This window comes from Hypanus sabinus, unplaced genomic scaffold (assembly GCF_030144855.1).
Source record: "Hypanus sabinus isolate sHypSab1 unplaced genomic scaffold, sHypSab1.hap1 scaffold_698, whole genome shotgun sequence".
Taxonomy (NCBI): Eukaryota; Metazoa; Chordata; class Chondrichthyes; order Myliobatiformes; family Dasyatidae; genus Hypanus; species Hypanus sabinus.
In genome coordinates, this window is record NW_026781550.1 from 197,637 (window position 1) to 220,142 (window position 22,506).

Genomic DNA, 22,506 nt, shown 5'->3' on the forward strand with positions numbered 1-22,506 from the left:
CGAATAAATTAGTCTGATAGCCTGGTAGAGGAAGTTGCCCGGACCCTGTTAGTCCTGGTTTTTATGCTGCAGTACCTCTTCCAGTATGGTAGCATCTGAAACAGTTTGTGGTTGGGGTGACTCGGGTACCTAGTGATCCTTCGGGGTTTAGGTCGGGATCAGGATAGTGCGCGTATCTGGGGTGCGAGGAAGTGGTGGTCAGCCTGGATGGGGATGGGAGAGTGAAGAGGACCTGGGGACAAGGTACTATTCGACTGACATCCCTCAGCCTGGAAGCTGAGACACCACTGTATCAGAGTGAGCAGCTCAGACCCATTATTGCAGTCCATCGTGTGCGGGGGGCAGCAGTAACCCCAGGTCACTGTTTCTCCTCTAATGACACTCAAGTCAGATACCAAGACAGGAAATTGCAGCGGTTTACTGATTTAATCATGACAATAGTAACTTAAACAATATGTGAGCTGCTGACGTGCAGGAATAAATACACTGTTCGCGATTCACTCACGGTTACACACAATCGGCGACAACGAGTGACAGTTTGAAGAAACAGTCCCATTTCTCACCAATGATTATAAAGTCACATTTAAGGGCCGTGTCCGAGATCTTTGCAGATCCAGGGTCACTGCCGAGGAGTCTGTTAATTTAACATCATTATATCGGCCGGACTGCCGAATGCATCGTCATCCCAAACTGAAAAAAAAAATTCTCTCCTGGAATAATCCCATCCCGGGAACAGCCCCACCCACGGTGTCTTCCTGTCTGTGTAATTCTCGGTGTCACAGCTGGCGGAGCTCTCAACCCGGACTACGCCGGAAACAGCGACTCTGGACGTGAGACGGAATTACGTCACTGCGGATCCATCGCTGACGTCACAGAGGTCTGAGATTTTCAAACATGCCGATATTCATAGATCCACTTTCAGTCCGGGTCTGGGTTCCTTCAGAGATCGCAATTCCTTCTTCCCGGTCTCACTGAATTGATTCCCAGCCAGGCTGAAACAGATGGAGGAATAAATGGATTACACAATAGTGTCGTATCAGGGGGCTGGGGTTAATGTTTCAACAACAGCTACAGGCAAATATCAACAGAAAACCCGCAGATCCGCTGATATTTTAATCACATTGAACATTAACATAAACACTCACCGGATCCACTCCAAACAGGAGAGGGTCAGTATGAGGCGCCGGAGAGCGGGGATAGATCGGTCTGTGAGCGAGTTTGATGCCAGGCTCAGCACCGTCAGTGATGGGTTTGTACTGAGATCGGAAGCGAGATCCTCGGCCCCAGAATCTGTGAGACCGACACTGTTCAGACTGGAAATGAGAGTGAGCGTAAAGGACGCAGTGAGACAGGAGACGGTTCAAATCCCCACTGTTTAAGAGTCCCACAATTACTCATCACGTTAATGTTTAGTGTCAGACACCCAGTGACTGTGAACACAATCTTCCCAAATCTGGTACTTACCACAGTTCCTGCATTTCACACTCTGGGTCCCTCAGAGCCGCAGACACCAGTTTCACTCCTGAATCTCCCAGTTCATTACCACTCAGGTTCAGCTCCGCCAGTGATGGGTTTGTACTGAGAGCGGAGGCGAGATCTTTGGCACCAGAATCTGTAAGACCGACATAGTCCAGCCTGGAGATAGACAATAGACAATAGGTGCAGAAGTAGACCATTCGGCCCTTCGAGCCTCCACCGCCATTTTGAGATCATGGCTGATCAACTACCATCAATACCCGGTCCCTGCCTTGTCCCCATATCCCTTGATTACCCTATCCATAAGATACCTATCGAGCTCCTTCTTGAAAGCATCCAGAGAATTGTCCTCCACTACCTTCCGAGGCAGTGCATTCCAGACCCCCACAACTCTCTGGGAGAAGAGGTTTTTCCATAACTCTGTCCGAAATTACCTACCCCTTATTCTCAAACCATGCCCTTTAGTACAGGACTCTCCCAGCATCTGGAACATATTTCCTGCCTCTATCATATCCAATCCCTTAATAATCTTATATGTTTCAATCAGATCCCCTCTCAATCTCCTTAATTCCAGCGTGTAAAAGCCCAGTCTCTGTAACCTCTCTGCGTAAGACAGTCCAGACATCCCAGGAATTAATCTCGTGAATCTACGCTGCACTTCCTCAACAGTCAGGATGTCCTTCCTTAAACCTGGAGAACAAAACTGTACACAATATTCCAGGTGTGGTTTGACCAGGGCTCTGTACAAATGCAAGAGGATTTCCTTGCTCTTGTACTCAATTCCCTTTGTAATAAAGGCCAACATTCCACTAGCCTTCTTCACTGCCTGCTGCACTTGCTCATTCACCTTCAGTGACTGATGAACAAGGACTCCTAGATTTCTTTGTATTTCTCCCTTACCTAACTCTACACAGTTCAGATAATAATCTGCCTTCCTATTCTTAATCCCAAAGTAGATAACCTCACACTTATTCACACTAAACATCATCTGCCAAGTATCTACCCACTCATCCAGCCTATCCAAGTCACTCTGAATTCTCCTAACATTCTCATCACATGTCGCACTGCCACCCAGCTTAGTATTATCAGCAAATTTGCTCATGTTATTTTCAATGCCTTCATCCAAATCGTTGACGTAAATTATAAACAGCTGTGGTCCCAATACTGAGCCCTGTGGCACCCCACTAGTCACCACCTGCCATTCCGAGAAACACCCATTCACCTCTACCCTTTGCTTTCTATCTGCCAGTTTTCTATCCATATCAATGTCTTCCCCCCGATGCCCTGAGCTTTGATTTTACCCACCAATCTCCTATGTGGGACCTTATCAAATGCCTTCTGAAAATCGAGGTACACTACATCCACTGGATCTCCCCCATCTAACTTCCTGGTTACATCCTCGAAAAACTCCAAAAGATTAGTCAAGCATGATTTACCCTTGGTAAATCCATGCTGGCTCGGCCCAATCCTATCACTACTATCTAGATATGCCACTATATCGTTCTTAATAATGGACTCTCGCATCTTCCCCACCACCAATGTCAGGCTGACAGGTCGATAGTTCTCTCTTTTCTCCCTCCCTCCTTTCTTAATAAGTGGGATAACATTAGCCATTCTCCAATCCTGAGGAACTGATCCTGAATCTAAAGAACATTGGGAGATGATTGCCAATGCATCCGCAATTTCCAGGGCCACCTCCTTTAGTACCCTAGGATGCAGACCATCTGGACCTGGGGATTTGTCAGCCTTCAGTCCCATCAGTCTTCTCATCACCGTTTCCTTCCCAATGTCAATCTGCTTCATTTCCTCTGTTAGCCTATGTCCTTGGCCCATCCATACATCTGGGAGATTGCTTGTGTCTTCCTTAGTGAAAACAGATCTAAAGTACTCATTAAATTCTTCTGCCATTTCTCTGTTTCCCATAACAATTTCACCCAATTCATTCTTCAAAGGCCCAACATTGTTCTTAACTATCTTTTTTCTCTTCACATACCGATAAAAGCTTTTGCTATCTTCCTTTATATTCCTGGCTGGCTTGCGTTCGTACCTCATTTTTTCTCCCCGTATTATCTTTTAGTTAATTTCTGTTATTCCTTAAAAACCACTCACCTTAGCTCTGTCATACTTCTTTTTTTTTATGCTATGCAATCTCTGACTTCCTTTGTTAACCACTGTGGCTCCTTTCCCCCCTTTGAATCCTTCCTTCTCTGGGGGATGAACTGATTTTGTACCTTGTGCATTATTCCCAAGAATACCTGCCATTGCTCTTCCACTGTCTTTTCTGCTAGGCTATCCGTCCAGTCAACTTTGGCCAGCTCCTCCCTCATGGCTCCATAGTTTCCCCTGTTCAACTGCAACACTGACACCTCCGAGCTGCCCTTAACCTTCTCAAATTGCAGATAAAAACGTATCATATTGTGATCACTACCTCCTAATGGCTCCTTTACTTCAATATCCCTTATCAAATCCTCTTCATCTGCCAAGTATCTACCCATTCACCCAACCTATCCAAGTCACCCTGAATTCTCCTAACATCCTCATCACGTCACACTTCCATCCAGCTTAGTATCAGCAGCAAACTTGCTGATGTTATTCTCAATGCCTTGATCTAAATCGTTGACATAAATTGTAAACAGCTGTGGTCCCAATACCGAGCCCTGTGGCACCCCACTAGTCACCACCTGCCATTCCGAGAAACACCCATTCACCGCTAGCCTTTGCTTTCTATCTGCCAATCAGTTTTCTATCCATGGCAATGTCTTCCCCCCAATGCCATGAGCTTTGATTTTACCCACCAATCTCCTATGTGGGACCTTATCAAATGCCTTCTGAAAATCAAGGTACACTACATCCACTGATCTCATTTGTCTATCATCCTGGTTACAATCTCTGACTTCCTTTGTCAACCACTGTGGCTCCTTTCCCCCCTTTGAATCCTTCCTTCTCTGGGGGATGAACTGATTTTGTACCTTTTCTGCTAGGCTATCCGTCCAGTCAACTTTGGCCAGCTCCTCCCTCATGGCTCCATAGTTTCCCCTGTTCATCTGCAACACTGAGACCTCCGATTGGCCCTTATCCTTCTCAAACTGCAGATAAAAGCTTATCATATTGTGATCACTACCTCCTAATGGCTCCTTTACTTCAAGATCGCTTATCAAATCCTGTTCATTAAATAACACTAAATCCAGAATAGTCCTGTCCTTAGTCGGCTCTCGTACAAACTGTTCCAAGAATGCATCCCGTAGGCACTCTACATACTCCCTATCCTGTGGTCCAGCACCAACCTGATTCTCCCAGTTCACCTGCATGTTGAAATCCCCCATAACTACTGCTACATTACCTTTGCCACGTGCCAATGTTAACTCCCTATTCAACTTGCACCCAATATCCATGCTACAGTTTGGTGGCCTGTAGACAACACCCATTTGGGTCCTTTTGCCCTTACTGTTCCTCAGTTCTATCCACAGACTCTACTTCTCCTGACCCTATGTCCCCCCTTGCAAAGGACAGAATCTCATTCTTCACCAACAGGTCTACCCCACCCCGTCTTCCCACATTTCTGTCCCTACCTTAGCACATATACCCTTGTACATTCATATCCAAGGTCTGATCTCCCTGCAGCCATATATCCTTTATCCCAACAACATCATAGTTACCCATTCGCACCTGGGCTTCAAGCTCATCCGCCTTTTTTCCGTGCATTCAGATATAGAATTTTTAGCCCATTTCTCCTCTCTCTGTTTGAATCGCTGCCTATTGTGCTTAACCCAGCTCCCCGAACTCCCATCGGGCTATATAGATATGAGAGAGTGAGGGTGAAGGATGTAGAGAGAGGAGATACAAAATCCCAGTGTTTATCAATAATACATTTACTGATCACATTAATGTTTGGTGTCAGACACCCAGTGACTGTCGGCACAATCTCCCACAGTCTGGTACTTACCACAGTTTCTGTATTTTACACTCTGGGTTCGTCAGAGCTGCTGACACCAGTTTCACTCCTGAATCTCCCAGTTTATTATCTCCAAGTCTAAACACAAACAGATAATTGGATGAACAAAGTGATTCGAACTATGGGTCTGAGGAAGTTCTGTCACGCGGATATTACAGGAAACATTAAACCCTTCATTAAATCACCAATCGGAGTTCCCATCACTGTCAATGTCCCTCACTGACCAACTCCGGGGTGTTCAACGAACGTCAATAATTCAGTCCATCAGTGTTACACTGTAATGTCCCCAAATTTTGTCCCATTTCACGATGGTTAGAAAAGTGCTAGTGACTTGAGAGGGTAGCAAGGGCCATAGCTGAAGGGTGGGAGAAAGTTTCATGGTAAGGAGGAGATGTGTTTTGGAAAATGTCCATGGGAAATTGCGGAAGAGGTCCTCAAAGATGGGAAGTGGATGGGGAAGAGAGATACCACAGGAGATAGGGGGAGGGGGAATAGAGATCCCACAGAAGGAAGTAGGATAGAAAGTGATTCCACAGGAGGTAGGAAAATAAGGTGAACAGATCCAATCAGGAGGAAGGTGGATGAGGTAGAGAGATCCATTATGTGGAAAACATGAATCCACAACACAAGGAGACAGATATAGATCGCACGGACGAGTTGGTCTAATTGAAGCCCCACAATCTGGAGAAAAGAAATGCGCCCATGAGATCTGGGTGTTTTGTTGTGAGAACAGTTACACGGGTGGACTGATGGAAATAGCAACCCACAGCGAAGGGCAGGGAGAGGGAATCTCACAGATGAAGGAGTCTCCCTCTGACTCAGACAGTCTGCTGAAGGTCTCTTGTCCCTCAACGGGAACGGGGTGTGAAGCTTTGACCCGCCTGCTGCAGCCTGTCGTTCTGGGTGTCTGTAACAGTGAGAAGGAACATTATGAATGGACTTTTCAAAGGCAGAGAGAAACACGGCCGTTCCTGTGATCTTCTACCATTAAACCACTGGACGTTGTTCCCCGATCTGATGAAGTCTCCAACATCCCTTCACAAGGAATCACCGAACCCTCTCGTCCTTGAGGAATACCGACCGCACCCCTGGGCATTTTTCACAATTCTTCACAATCTGAGTTACTAGACTTTTACAAAAATTCCTTTACATTGAAACAAAACAACGGAACAGTTCCGCTGCTCAGAGTGAGAGTTAAAAACAAATTACCTCAGGTCCTGGCATTTGTGCAGCCCGGGTCCCAGCCGCTGGATCCCTTCACACTGAATCAGGCAGTACTCCAGTTTGAGCTGTTTTATTGTTTCACAGAGTTTGATGACATGAGACAGGACCGCACAATCAATCGGGGTCAGTCTCATTCCACGGAATGAAAGTGTTTCCACAGATCCCAGTGCGGCCTGGGCCAGTCTACAATTCTGAGACTCAAACAGGTAGTGCAATGTGTTCAGGAGGCTCCTATTACCGGCTTCACTCCTCATGTTTCCAATCTGGCGTTTAACCTCCTCTTTCACCCAATCAATCACCCGGCAGGTTGTTTGATGAGGAAATGGACCCAGAAACTCCTCCAGGCCCCGAGCTGTCATTGGGCTGGAGAGTCCAGCAACAAAACGGAGAAATACCTCCAATCGCCCATCTATTGTATTGTGGGCTTCAGTGAGGAATTTCAGGATATCCCCGGGATGTGGATTCAGGAATTGTGCGACTGCAGCTACAAACTCTTGGATGGTGAGGTGTGGGAATGTGTACACCACACACTGGGCAGAATCCTCTCTCTCCAAAAGCTCCATCAGGAACCCGGACAGGAACTGGGAAGGCTGCAGATTGTAGTTGATTAAATCACCATCTGTAAACACAATCTTCTTCTGGGACACTCCTCTGAAGGCCATCTGACCAACCCTGAGTAACACATCACGCGGGTTCTCAATCTCACGGCCGTGGTTTTTCAGGATGTTGTAAATGTAGTAGGAGTACAGTTGGGTGATGGTCTTGGGAACCCGCTGTGGGTCCCTGTCTCTTTGTGTGAAGAAGGGTCCTAATGCCAGAGCGAGGATCCAGCAGTAGGAGGGGTTGTAGCTCATGGTGTACAGGATCTCGTTCTCCTTCACGTGTTTGAAAACAGCAGCTGCAACCGTCTCATCTTCAAAATGCCGAATGAAATATTCCTTCCGTTCCTTACCAACAAATCCCAGGATTTCAGCACAGATACTGATCTCTGCCTTTTCTAATAAATGTAACGCAGTGGGACGTGTGGTCACCAGGACTGAACACCCTGGGAGCAGCTTGCCCTGGATTAAACTGTACACAATGTCAGACACTTCACACCACCACTCGGGATCTGGGCACTGGTGCCTGGGCTCTGTATCTCTCCGACTGTCAGCAAAATCGATTCTTTGCTTGAATTCATCCAAACCATCGAATATAAAGAGCAATCCCTCTGGGTTCTTCCAGACCTCTCTCAGGAATTTCCCAAAGTAAGGATACTGATCAAGAATCAGTTCCCTTAGGTTTATTCTACAGTTAATGGAGTTTAAATCCCGGAATTTGAAACTGAACACAAACTGGAATTGCTGATATATTTTCCCCGTGGCCCAGTCATAAACAATCTTTTGTACCATCGTTGTTTTCCCGATCCCCGGGACTCCGGCCACTGCTGCCGAACAGCCCGAAGTTGACCGTGTGATGAATCTTTTAATTCTGTCCCATAAGCCATGTGAATAACTGCTCTGAAATAGATGATCAGTCCGGATTTTTTCCAGCTCTCTGCGGAGATGTTTCTCTCTCCACTGCTCGTGGTCTCTGCCTCTTGCCAACAGCTCATGCTCCACCAGTCTCCGATCTCGAACAGTAGAAATGACCGTGAGCTCAGCGTATCGATCAACCAACTGGAAAACCTTCACCTTCTCAGTCATCAGGATCGTGTTTACTCTCAATTTTTCAGTTTGTGCCCGTAGAGTCTCTTTGTGTTTCTGCTGAACATCTTTCACGGGAAATGAGAACATTGTCAAAATGTTAAATGGCTCATATGACAAAGAACATTATAACTGCATTTTAGTATTTATTGTTTGAAATTACATGAATTAATTAAAGGCTCTTTGGATATCAGGACAGAAAGTAAAATGTTGTTCACAGACACCTGAATTAACAGCGATGAATATCCCAGAACATTCCCAGTCCTCATGTTCTGGTACCTATTACTTGTGAAGGTGAACATTCCCCCGGTATCCTATTGCAAGCCTGACTGTTCTCCCGTTAGAACATTTCACTATATTTAAAGGACTGTTTGCATCATTAACAGAAGCTGGTAATATTCTTCTGGTGTGGAACTATGAATAGCAGAGCACTCTGCATTCTGGCAAATCTGCACTCTGGGAAGTCACAGGTCCACAGTTTTTGTATGAAAACAGGAGCGGAATATGCATGAATTCGGGCAGCATCCGTGGATAGAAAAACAGTGAAGTTTTGTATCTATAACCTATTGGAATGACAAGAACGAAAATGGGCTGTTTTCAGTTTCAAAGACTGAGGAGCGGTGGAAAGACGGTATCTCTGTCAATTGAAAGATCACAAGCGTCTCAGTGATGAACATCGTGTTTCTGGGGGAAGGCGGTAAAGTCTAGGGAGCTGTTACTCATCAGTCTGGCAGAGCGGATGTGGGGCGCTGTATTATGAGTCTTCTGTCTGTCAGAGTTGACCATGGATATTATAGACAATAGACAATTGGTGCAGAAGTAGACCATTCGGCCGCTCGAGTCTGCACCGCCGTTCTGAGATCATGGCTGCTCATTCACTATCAATACCCAGTCCCTGCCTTGTCCCCATATCCCTTGATTCCCCTATCCATCAGATGTCTATCTAGCTCCTTCTTGAAAGCATCCAGAGAATTGGCCTCCACCGTCTTCCGAGGCAGTGCATTCCACACCTCCACAACTCTCTGGGAGAAGAAGCACTTCCTCAACACTGTTTTAAATAACTGACCTCTTATTCCCAATCCAGGCCCTCTGGTACTGGACTCTCCCAGCATCTGGAACATATTTCCTGCCTCAATCCTATGAAACCCTTTAATTATCTTAAACGTTTCAATCAGATTCCCTCTCAATCTCCTGAATTCCAGTGTGTACAAGCCCAATCTCGCCAAACTCTCTGTGTAAGACAGCCCTGCCATCCCAGGAACCAACCTAGTGAATCCACGCTGCACTTCCTCAATTGCCAGAATGTCCTTCCTTAAACCTGGAGACCAAAACTGTACACAATATTCCAGGTGTGGTCTCACCAGGGCCCTGTACAAAGGCAAAAGGACATCCTTGCTCTTGTACTCAATTCCCCTTGTAACAAAGGCCAACATTCCATTTGCCCTCTTCACTGCCTGTTGCACTTGCTCATTCACCTTCATTGACTGGTGAACTAGGACTCCTAGGTCTGTTCGCATTTCTCCCTTACCTAACTCTACACCGTTCAGACAATACTCTGCCCTCTTGTTCCTGCTTCCAAAGTGGATAACTTCACATTTATTCTCATTGAATGACATCTGCCAAGTTTCTGCCCACTCACCCAGCCTATCCAAGTCTCCCTGTATTCTCCTAACGTCCTCTTCGCATATCACACTGCCACCCAGTTTAGTATTGTCAGCACACCTGCTGATATAGTTTTCAATGCCCTCATCGAAATCGTTGACATAAATCGTAAAGAGCTGTGGTCCCAATACAGAGCCCTGTGGTACCCCACTAGTCACCTCCATCCAGTCCGAGAAACACCCATTCACTGCTACCCTTTGCTTTCTATCTGCCAACCAGTTTCCTATCCATGTTGAAACCCTGCCCCAATGCCATAAGCTCTGATTTTACTCACCAATCTCCTATGTGGCACCTTATCGAATGCCTTCTGAAAATCTAGGTACACTACATTCACTGGCTTACCATCGTCTAACATCCTTGTTACACCCTCATAAAACTCCAACAGATTAGTCAAGCATGATTTGCCCTTGGTAAATCCATGCTGGCTCGGCCTAATCCTATTTCTGCCATCATGTGCCACTATTTCGTCCTTAAAAATGGACTCAAACATCTTCCCCACGACTGACGTTAGGCTAACAGGGCGATAGTTCTCCGTTTTCTCCTTCCCTCCATTCTTGAAAAGTGGGATAACATTAGCCCCTCTCCAATCTTCAGGAACTGATCCTGAATCTAAGGAACATTGGAAAATGATTACCAATGCATCCGCAATTTCCTGAGCCACCTCTTTTAGAACCCTCGGATGCAGACCATCTGGACCCGGGGACTTATTAACCTTCAGTCCTACCAGTCTACTCATGACAGTTTCTTTCCTAATGTCAATCTGTCTCAATTCCTCTGATATCTTATGTCACTGGCCCAACCATACATCTGGGAGATTGCTTGTGTCCTCCCTGGTGAAGACAGATCTAAAGTACGCATTAAATTCTGTTGCCATTTCCCTGTTTCCCATAACAATTTCTCCCAATTCATTCTTCAAGGGGCCAACATTGTTCTTAACTATCTTCTTTCTCTTCACATAGCTAAAAAAGCTTTTGCTATCCCCTTTTATATTCCTGGCTAGACTGAGCTCATACCTCTCCGTATTGCTTTTTTAGTTAAGATCTGCTGTTCCTTAAAACTTTCCCAATCATCTGTATTCCCACTCATCTTAGCCCTGTCATACTTCTTTTTCTTTAATGCTATACAATCTCTGACTTCCTTTGTCAACCACTGTGGCCCCTTCCCCCTTTTTGAATCCTTCCTTCTCATTGGAATGAACTGCTTTTGCATCTTTTGTATTATCCCCAAGAATATCTGCCACTGCTGATCCACTTGTCTTTCCTGCCAGGACATCCGTCCATTTAACTTTGGCCAGCTCTTCCCTCATGGCTCCGTAGTCTCCTTTATTTAATTGCAACACTGACACCTCTGATCTGCCCTTATCCCTGTCAAATTGTAGATAAAAACTTATCATGTTATGATCACTACTTTCTAATGGCTCCTTTACTTCAAGATCACTTATCAATTCCTGTTCATTACACATCACCAAGTCCAAAATAGTCCTGGTTGGCTCAAGCACAAGCTGTTCCAAGAATACATCCCTTAGACACTCCACAAAATCCCTATCCTGGGGTCCAGCACCTACCTGATTCTCCCATTTCACCTGCAAGTTGAAATCTCCCATAACGACTGCATTAACTTTAGCACATGCCAATGTTAACTCCTTAATCAACTTGTACCCAATATCCACGCTACTGTTTGGGGGCCTGTACACAGCACTCATTAGGGTCTTTTTACCCTTACTGTTCTTCAGCTCAATCCACACAGACTCTACTTCCCCTGTTCCCAAGTCACCTCTTGCTAAGGACTGAATCTCATTCCTCACCAACAGGGCCACCCCACCCCCTCTTCCCATATTTCTGTCTCTACGATATTGCGTCCGCTGATTACATACGCAAGCCAGGACACTATGATATGGAGAGCAAACTGTTGCCTCTGTAGCAAGTTCTCTCTCTCCATGCATCTGATGAACCCAAAGGGACAGCAGAGCCCAATACAATTCGGCACCAGAAGCACCACAGTCGTTGCCAGTCTGAGCTGAAAACAACCTAAGGCTGCCTTAGGGGCTCCAGCTCCAGATTCTTCCACTGGGTTAATTCCCAAAGTCTTCCCCGTGAGGGTAAAGTTGCAAGGCAGCGGAGATCAGAGTTTACCTTCTTCTGGATGAGCGGCCAATCATGGCTGACCGAAGCGACTAGTTTTAAGTACCAATAACTAGCCTTTGTCCATCTGCTGTCGGATAGAATGCTTCCGCCTACGTATCCCCACTCCCAACCCCAGTATGAAGTCTCAGGTTACCAAGAGGCTCTGAACTATTGACAATGATAAATCGGTAAATTGGTCGATTATTTTTACATGTACCGAGGTACAATGGAAAACTTTCCTGCATGCGATCCAAATAGATAAGTTCATATAGTGCTAGCAGACTACAAGGTACAAAGCATTATTGTCAGGTTAGGGTTTTTTTAACTAGGTCCTAAACTATAAAGTACAGCACTTAGAACTACAGTACTGTGCAAAAGTCTTAGACGCATGTACATAACTATGGAGACTAAGACTTTCGTAAGTAATGTGTAAGTGGCTGCAGACTCTGGTTGTTTCTTTTGAACACCAACGCTAAACTATTTTTTTCATTGAACTTTTCTTAACACTGCCATTATGTTGTCTTTTATTGTCGAATTTGCACTGCACTGTATAACATTGAAATGCAAATTGAACTACATCGTCAAAATGAGGTGCTTTATAAATAACTTATTATTTCTATGTTTCGCAGTCCAAACTGTTAAATCCTGAGGTGCGGGCTTCGTGGTCTATACTATTGTGGCTTAAGGAAGATATACATGTGTGGAACTAATTGTTAAATCCTAATGCGTATTGCTTTTGTGATGCGACAAGTTGTCGATATTACTATCGGGACAATGAACATCTTGTTCGTGTTCCACGGTCTTTCAATTCCCCTTTTATTCAGCATATTTCTGATGTTTTCCATTAATTGATATCTAAGAATTATGTGTACTTAGAATGGCTATATCTATTTTAAGACGTTGTTTTTGCTTGTTGATTCTGTAATATTATAGCCATAGAGTTGTTATGTATTGTCCTATCTGTAACAGTGGATTAGTCACAGTTGAATTTGGAGGAGTCCAACTCTAAAAGTGGAGCCGGCTTGTACTTAAGGTAAAGTGTGGTGTCTTTCTTCAGTTGTAGTTTAAGCAATATTTTTGTGAACGTTGCGGGGTGAGGCGGGGGGGGGGGTTGTTGGTGGGAACAGAACAGAATATACGGAGGAAAGGGAGCTTGGTTCACAAACAGAGAAAGCTTGGGAGACACTGTGAACGGGAGGATAGGCAGATGATAGAGAATGGACGCGCTCAGTCTGATGGTTTAAGATGTGTCTCTTTTAATGGGAGGAGTATCATGAATAAAGCGGACAAACTTACAGCGTGGATCAGCACTTGGAGCTATGTGGTGGCCATTACAGATACTTGAATGGCTACTTCAAGTGCCAGATTTTAGATGTTTCAATAAGGATAGGGAGGGAGGCAAAAGAGGCGGTGGCGTGGCGCTGTTGTCACGGCTGCAGAAAAGGAAGATGACATGGAGGGGTTGTCTACGGAGTCTCTGTGGGTGGAAGTTAAGAATACGAAGGGGTCAATAATTCTACTGGGTGCACTTGTAGACCACCCAATAGTACAACAGGGTTGTTGTGGTAGGAGATTTTAATTTCCCAAATACTGATTACCATCTCCCGAGAGTGAGAGATTTAGATGGGGTAGAGTTTGTTAGGTGTGTTCCGGAAGGTTTCTTGACACGATATGCAGCTAAGCCTACAGGAGAAGAGGCTGTATTTGATCTGGTATTGGGAAATGAACCTAGTCAGGTGACAGGTTTCTCAGTGATCACAATTCTATCTTCTTCACCATAGCTTTGGAGAGGGATAGGAATGGACAAGTTAGGGAAACGTTTAATCAGGATAAGAGGAAACGGGGTACGGGGCTTTCAGGCAGGAACTTGGAAACATAAATTGGAAAGGGATGTTCTCAGGGAAACGTACGGAAGAAATGGGGCAAATGTTCAGGGGATATTTGCGTGGGGTTTCTGAGTAGATACAGTACGTTCCAATGAGAAATGAAAAGGATGATAGGGTACAAGATCCGTGGTGTACAAAGGCTGTTGTAAATCTGTTCAATAAAAGAAGACCTTACGAAAGGTTCAAAAACAGGTAATAATGTGAATCTAGAAGATTATAAGGCTTGCAGGAAAGAGCTTAAGAATGAAATTAGGAGAGCCAGAAGGGACCATGAGAATGCCCTGGCGGAAAGGATTAAGAAAAATCCCAAGGCATTCAAAAAATATGTGAAGAGCAAGAGGATAAGACGTGAGAGAATAGGACCAATCAAGTGTGAATGGAAAAGTACGTCCGGAACCGGAGGAAATAGCGGAGGTATTTAATGAATACTGTGCTTCAGTATTCACTACGTAAAAGGATCTTGACGATTGTTGGGATAACTTCCAGGGCACTGAAAAGTTTGAGAATATAAATACAGTGAAACTACGATTTTACGTGCCTCGACAACGCGAATTCGGATACAACGCGATGTATCATCTGACTCTATTTCCACCCATGTCAATCCATACTCCCTCTTGTCCAGCCTTGTATCCCTTTTGCCAGTCAACTTCCAAGCTCTTGGCTTCACCCCTCCACCTCCTGTCTTCTCCTATCGTTTCGGGTCTCCCCTACCCCTCCCACTTTCAGATCTCTTGCTGTCCCTTTTCTCGGTTAGTCCTGACGAAGTGTCCCGACCAGATGCTGCCTCGCCTGCTGCTTTCCAACAGCATTTTGTGTGAGTCATTGGACCTATTTTTGCTCAAAATGGAACAAACTGCCAGAACAAGAAGATCATTTTCTGTGAAAGATAAGCTTCACGCACTTGACGCAATCAAGACTAAAAGTCAAACTCAAGTTGCACCTCGGGTAACCGGAATCAACCCTTCGTGGTTGGAAATTTCACAAAGAAAAGTTACGCGCGTCGCTTTGCAAAGTTGAAGAAGAAACAAGAATAAAAGCCAAACGCCTGAAGACTGCCGCAGATTTCAGCCTCGCTGACTCCTTGTACGAGTGATTCGTTCAGGCCCGCTCAGAAGGTCTTCTAAATTCTGGTCCTATTCTGAAATCTCAAGTCCAGATTTGACAAGCAGATCAACGGAGGAACTTCACAATTCAAAGCTAGCAATAGATGACTAGACCGGGTTAAACGCCGTCACAGGATCTCACAAGAGTTAGTGTCAGGAGAAATTCGCAGCCAGCGACAAGCTACGTGCAAGCAAGGAACACTTGATCACTTATTAAAGAAATAAACTGTAAATGATTATTACTAATATTCTTCAATGTTTTTCTTTGCTGTTTTGTGCATTAAAAACTTTTACTAAATTTATTTTGTGTTTTAATTTCTACAGTAAGAACAACGCTGATTTAGCGCGACCCCGATGACATTTTATCGACCTAAACAATCATTTATAACGGGTTTTCACTGTATTCAGAAAGGGGATGTACTGGAGCTTTTGCAAAGCATCAAGTTGGATAAGTCAATCGGGACCGGACGGGATGTAACCCAGTCTACTATGGGAAGCGAGGGAGGAGATTGCTGAGCCTCAGGTAAGGATTCTTGCATCATCAATGACGACGTGCGAGTTTCGGAAGGACGGGAGGGTTGTGGATGCTGTTCCCTTATTCAAGAAAGGGAACAGACATAGCTCCTGAACTTATAGGCCAGTGCGTCTTACTTCAGTGGTTGGTATGTTGATGGAGAAGATCCTGAGAGGAAGGATTTATGAACATTTGGAGAGGCTTAATATGATTAGGAATAGTCAGCATGGCTTTGTATAAGGCAGGTCGTGCGTTACGAGTCTGAATTAGTATTTTGAGGATGTGACTAAGCACATTAATGATGGTAGAGCCGCAGATGCAGTGTATATGGATTTTCGCAAGGTATTTCAGAAGGTACCCCATCCAAGGCTTACCAGGAAAGTAAGGAGACACGGGATCCAAGGGGACAATGCTTTGTGGATGCGGAACTGGCTAGCTCACAGAAGAAAAAGAGTGGTAGAAGGCGGAACATATTCTGCATGGAAGCCGGTGACAATTGGTGTGCCTCAGGGATCAGTTCTGGGAGCCCTACTCTTCGTGATGTTTATAAATTTCTCGGATGAGTAAGTGGAGGGATGGGTTAGTAAATTTGCTGATGACACAAAGGTTGTGGGTGTTTTGGATAGTGTGGAGTGCTGTTAGAGTTTACAACGCGACATTGATCGATGCATAAATGGGGTGCGAAGTGGCAGATGGAGTTCAATCCAGATAAGTGTAAGAGTGCTCATTTTGGTAGGTCAAATATGATGGCAGGATAAAGGGTTAATGGTAAGATTCTTCGGAGTGTGAAGGATTAGAGGATCTTGTGGTCCGAGTCCATAGGACACCCAAAGGTGTTACGCAGGTTCACACTGTGGTCCTCATCATTGGCCCCCATCAATTGTGGGTTTGGGTTTAATGTCCGGGAGGTAATGTTGTAGCTATATAGGACCCTGGTCAGACCCATCTTGGTGTACTGTACTCAGTTCTGTTCACCTCACTAAGATAAGGACGTGGAAACCATAGATATGGTGCAGAAGAGAATTACAAGGATGTTTCCTGGATTAGGGAGCATGCCTTATGAGAATAGGTTGAGTGAACTCGTCCTTTTCTCCTTGGAGCGACGGAGGATCAGAGGTAACTTCATAGAGGTGTACAAGCTAATGATTGTGTGGATAGTCATAGACATTTTTTCCCCAAGGATGAAAAGGCCAGCACGAAAGGGCATAATTATAAGGTGCTTGGAGGTAGATACAGAGGAGATGTCAGGGGAAAGATTTTTTTCACGCAGAGAGTCACTAGAAAATTACAAAATATAAAGAATATGACCGGAGAGAATTCAGTCTTCAGTGCTATTGCAAAGGAGAAGGTGCTTCGGTATCTGAAAGGTCTGAAAATAGAAATGTCGCCTGGACTGGATGATACAGTGTATCAGGAGCCTGCCAGGAGTGTTTGGGCATTCCCAGAGCATTTGAACCTAGACTGAAGCCGTCTGCAGAACCAACTGGATTAATAGAAAAATACATTTTATAATAGACAGGCCGCAACGAGAGATTCTATGAATTGTTACTTGAATTCGAGAGATCAGAGAATGATTAATGGTGAATTTTGATACAGCGGTTCTGTCGTGTCACAGTCTGCTATTTGAGTTGTGGCATTTCATCACTCACCTATCAGTTCAGTGGGTAACTCTGATAACACCGGGGCAATGTTCATGTACACCTGTCGATCAGGACCTGTTTAAATTTTTAAAAAATCCATGAAAACAGACCTAAAATAATTAAGGTCTAAAATAAAATAAGGTCTCAAAGCTCTCCGCTTCTTTTTGGATTCCAGACCTAACCAGTTACCTTCTAACACCACTGTCCTCCGTCTGGCGGAATTAATCCTTACTCTTATTAATTTCTCCTTTGCCTCCTCCCACTTTTTGCAAACTACAGGTGCAGCCATAGACAGCTACAAGGGTCCCAGCTATGCCTGCCTGTTTGTTCGCTTTGTGGAACAGTCCATGTTCCAAGCCTATACTGGTATGCGTCCCCCACTTTTCCTTCGCTACATCGAAGACTGCATTGGCTCTGCCTCCTGCACGCATGCTGAGTTCGTTGACTTCATTAATTTTGCCTCCAACTTTCACACCGCCCTCAAATTACCGGTCCATTTCCAACACCTCCCTCCCCTTTCATGGCCTTTATGTCTCCATCTCTGGACTCTCACAGGTACCTGGACGAATGCTTTTCCCACCCGATCTCTTCAAAAAAGCCATCCCCTTCTCACAATTCCTCCGTCTCCTCCGCATCTGCTCTCAGGATGAGGTTTTTTCCATTCCAGGATGAAGGAGATGTCTTCCTTTTTTTAAAGAAAAGGGCTTCCCTTCCTCCACCATCAACACTGCTCTCAAACGCATCGCTCCCATTTCCCGCACATCTGTTCTCACCCCATCCTCCCGCCACCACACTCCGGATAGGGTTTCCATTGTCCTCACGTACCAACCCACCGGCATCCGGATCCAACATATAATTTTCCGTAACTTTCGCCACATCCAACGGGATCCCACTACAAAGCACATCTTTCCCTCCCCCCCCCCACTTTCTGCTTTCTGCAGGGATTGCCCTCTACGCGACTCCCTTGTCCATTTGTCCATTCGCCCGCAATCGCCCTCCCCCCATCCCTTCCTGGATCTCACTCCTGGAACTTATTCTTGTAAGCGGAACAAGTGCTACACCTGCCCTTACACTTCCTCCCTCTCCACCATTCAGGGCCCCAGAAAATCCTTCCAGGTGAGTCGACACTTCACCTGTGAGTCGGCTGGTGTGATATACTGCTTCCCGTGTTCCCGGTGTGGCTTTCTTTATATTGGTGAGACCCTACACAGACTGGGAGACCGTTTCGCTGAACTCCTACAGTCTGTCCGCCTGAGGATGTAGGATTTCCCAGTGGCCACACATTTTAATTCCACGTCCCATTCCCATTCTGATATGTCTATCCATGTCCTCCTCTACTGTCAAGATTAAGCCACACTCAGGTTGGAGGAACAACACCTTATACTCTGTCTTTATCTCTCTCTGCCCCTCTCACAATCACTCCTTGCCTTTTCTCTATCTCCCTCTAGTGCTCCCCTCCCCCTTTATTTCAACCTTTGGACTCCCGTCCTATGATCCTTTCCCTTCTCCAGTTGTGTATCCGTTTTGCCAACCAACTTTTCAGCTCTTGGCTTCATCCTTCCCCCTCCTGTCTTTCCTAACATTTCGGATCTACCCCTCCCACTCCCACTTTCAAATCTCTTCGTATCTCTTCTCTCAGTTAGTCCTGGCGAAGGGTTTCGACCCGAAACGTCGACTGTACTTCTTCCTACAGATGTTGCCTGGCCTGCTGCGTTCCACCAGCATTTCGTGTGCGTTGCTAAAATAATTAACTGTTTATTTCAATGTGCCTTTGTGTTCAGTGAGTGTTTTTAACATACCGAACTCCTGTATTTCCCTCAGTATTCTGTCCAATTTCGGTAGCTCAGTCCTCCACGTCACAAAGGATTCCCACATCGACCTCCGGGCCTGGGAGCCTTTGTCCATCACCAAACTGAGGAAAAGTCTGGACCCCTCTGTCCGGTTTCCCTTCTCTGTCATTTCAGTGACATTCTGTAAAAGGAATACAATGAATTAACTCTGCAGCAGAGAGACAGACATGGAAAATGTGAAGGAAAATATCTGTTCATGGTCGCGGTAGCTTCTGATCTGATGCAGTCACCGGCTACTGCCTCATCTTCCTTGGGTTCAGTCATTAACCTGGGAACGTAACTGAAGGAAATTCTAAATAACTATTGTGTAAGAATAAGGATTTACCGATACCCTGCAGTAGATGCTACCTGATTAATTTACTTGTCCATCAATTCGGAGCGAGAAGCTGCGGGTGAACGGCTAAGGATTTCGGAGCGAGGCAGTTTTACGACTCGGAGTAAAAGAGAGGCAAGACTGCACAGGCACGTAACGTCGGCCAGTAGAGCGAGAAAAGTTTGTAAGTACTAAATCACAAAGCTGTGAAGTGAATTAAGTTCATTCCCAGAGCTCATCAAAGTAGACCACGAAAGGATTAAAACGAAGACCGCCATACCCAGCGGGCAGCGTTCAGAGCGGGCAGTGGAGTGGGTGTTAGTAGAGTGGTAAGGCTTCGTCTAGAACGGGCTTAGGCTGTACAGCGCCGAGATAGGTCAACTTGTGCTAATTGCGGGAAAGAAAGTAATATGTGTGTGAGGCGTGTTCTCTGTGCTCGATGTCAAATGCGGGAGGTCCTGGTGTCTCCGAGACTCCCGGACGGCCATATCTGCACCCGATGTGTCGAGCTGCAACTCGTCAGGGCCCGAGTTATGGAACTGGAGATGCAGCTCGACGAGGAGGTGAGAAAAAGGAGTTATAGATAGGTAGTCACACCGGGTCCACGGGAGAAAAATAAGTGGGAACGGGAGAGGCTCCTGGGGATTGGCGGGTTGCGGATGTAGTTCCTTTATTCAAGAAAACGAGAAGAGACAGCCCAGGAAATTATAAACCAGTGAGGTTTACGTCAGTGGTTGATAAGCTGATGAAGAAGATCCTGAGAGGCAGATTTATTTACATTTGGAGAGATATATTATGATTAGCAATAGTAAGTATGGCTTTGTCAAGGTCATGTCGTGCCTTACGAGCCTGATTGAATTTTTTGAGGATGTGACTAAATACGTTGATGAAGGAAGAGCAGCAGAAGTAGTGTATATGGATTTCAGCGAGGCATTTGATGTGGTACCCCATGCCAGGCTTATTGAGAAAGTAAGGAGGGATCCAAGGGTCATTGCTCTGTGGACACAGAGCAATGTGGAGTGCCTCTTGTCTGTCGGTCGCCAGTGCACTGCCTCAGGAATCTGTTCTGGGACCCTTACTCATCGTGAGTTTAATAAATGACCTGGATGAGGAAGTGGAGGGATGGGTTAGTACGTTTGCTGATGACACAAAGGCTGGAAGTGTTGCGGATAGTGTGGAGGGCTATCAGAGTTTACAGCGGAGCATTGGTAGGATGCAAAACTGGGCTGAGAAGTGGCAGATGGAGTTCAACCCAGATAGGTGTGAAGTGGTTCATTTTGGTAGGACAAATATGATGGCAGAATATAGTATTAATGGTAAGACTCTAGGCAGTGTGGAGGTTCTGAGGGACCTTGGGGTCCGAGTCCATAGGACGTTCAAAGCAGCTGCGCATATTTACACTGTGGTAAAGAAGGCGTAGGGCGTATTGGTCTTCATCAATCGTGGTTTTGTATTTAGGAGCTGAGGGGTAATGTTGTAGCGATATAGGACCCCGATCAGACCCCACTTGGAGTACCGTGCTCACTACTGGTTGCCTAACTACAGGAAGTATGTGGAAGCCATAGAAAGTGTGCAGAGGAGATTTACAAGGATTTTGCCTGGATTGGGGGGCATGCCCTCTGAGAATAGGTTTAGTGAAATCGGCCGTTTCTTCTTGGAGCGAAGGAGCATGAGAGATGACCTGATGGAGGTGTACAAGATGATGAGAGGCATTTATCATGTGGATTGTCAGAGGCTTTTTCCCAGTGCTTAAAAGGACAAGAGGACAAAACTTCAAGGTGCTAGGGAGTAGGTACAGAGGAGATGTCGGCGTCGATTTTTTACTCAGAGAGTGGTGACTGCGTGGAATGGGCTGCCAGCAACGATGGTGGAGGCGGATTCTATAGGGTATTTTAAGAGACTTTTAGATAGGTACTTGGAGCTTAGTAAAATAGAGGGCGAAACGTAAGCCTAGTCATTTGTAAGGTAGGGGCATGTTCGGCACAACATTGTGAGCCGAAGGGCCTGTATTGTGTTGTAGGTATTCTATGTTTTCTATGTTATATTACATTTAGACTGACTGCATGATCAGCAGTCCAGATATGGAACCACTGCACTTACATCACACTGACAAATGCAGTAGGTGTGAAGGGATATGTGACGCTGAACCTGCAGATCCCAGTATTCCCCACGTTAACAGTTAAAAACAGAACTGCTGGAGACAACTAGAGAACAAAGTCTCGACTGCCATTTCGAACTCCTGGACGTGCAGGAGATTAATACTGATCACTCCCTCCGGTACCAGCAGTAGGGGACAATACACAAAATACGCTCACCTCATTTTCTTCTCTACTGAAATGTCCCTCCTTTGTCAACATCCAACCAAGTCTTTCAACTTTTTCTTCAATTGCGTGTTGGAGTCTGTGCCAGTAGAACTTTGTCAGTTGGTAGAGTTGATATTCACCCCCCTGTGCCAGGAGGTCAGAAATTGTAAACTCGAGCTCTGTGAATATAATAAGATAATGTACACATGAACTCCGATATTCCTCATCTCCACGGCTCTCACACCTCTCAGTAAACCAATCATGTCTCGAAACTCAATATTGACCCGTGTTCAGCACCAAGCACGGATTTTGGACTAATTTCAAACACTGACTTTGTCATGGTTCTGGCTGGCATACACCACCTTTTCCCTGTCGTCCTTAATTGTTCCTTAATCTCCAGACTTGATTCCCAATCTTTCCCTATTTCTGTCAATCACCAGCACCTGCTGTCCATAAGCCACTGGAGGATAAGACACCGACAGCTCCGCTTAGCTCTTGCCAGATTGTTAGTCGACTCTCAGAGAGAGAGGAAACTTGCTCCACGTCTTCAACCCCATATCTCTCCGTAAACCAAGTCTCCCAGGTCCTGACACAGCCTGGTCCCGATTCTACACTCGTTACGGAGATTCTGCCTCTTAATCCTACCTCTGCGTCGGAGTCCTGCACTTGGGTTCGTTTTCCTTTCACGTCCGTGTCACAGACCTTAAAACCTACCCAACAATGTTTTGGGCTTTGCCTTACCGGAAGGACCAATTTAGCGAAAAACAGACACACC

At 45.5% G+C, this 22,506-nt stretch overlaps 1 protein-coding gene across 4 annotated transcripts in view; it reads right to left on the minus strand.

Annotated features, from left to right (window-relative positions):
* Positions 1-414: 414 nt before the first annotated feature.
* LOC132389899 (NACHT, LRR and PYD domains-containing protein 3-like) overlaps positions 415-22,506 on the minus strand; it is a 48,504-nt gene continuing 26,412 nt past the window's right edge. For 2 of the 4 annotated variants that reach the window (XM_059962458.1, XM_059962457.1), the window contains exons 5-9: positions 21,744-21,910; positions 19,065-19,236; positions 17,275-17,340; positions 6,638-8,405; positions 5,516-6,335 (exon numbers count right to left, since the gene is read on the minus strand). In XM_059962458.1, the coding sequence (XP_059818441.1) occupies positions 5,804-6,335; positions 6,638-8,405; positions 17,275-17,340; positions 19,065-19,236; positions 21,744-21,910 (2,705 nt within the window). In that variant the 3' untranslated portion in view covers positions 5,516-5,803. The other 2 variants (XM_059962459.1, XM_059962460.1) reach the window with 2 other exon arrangements.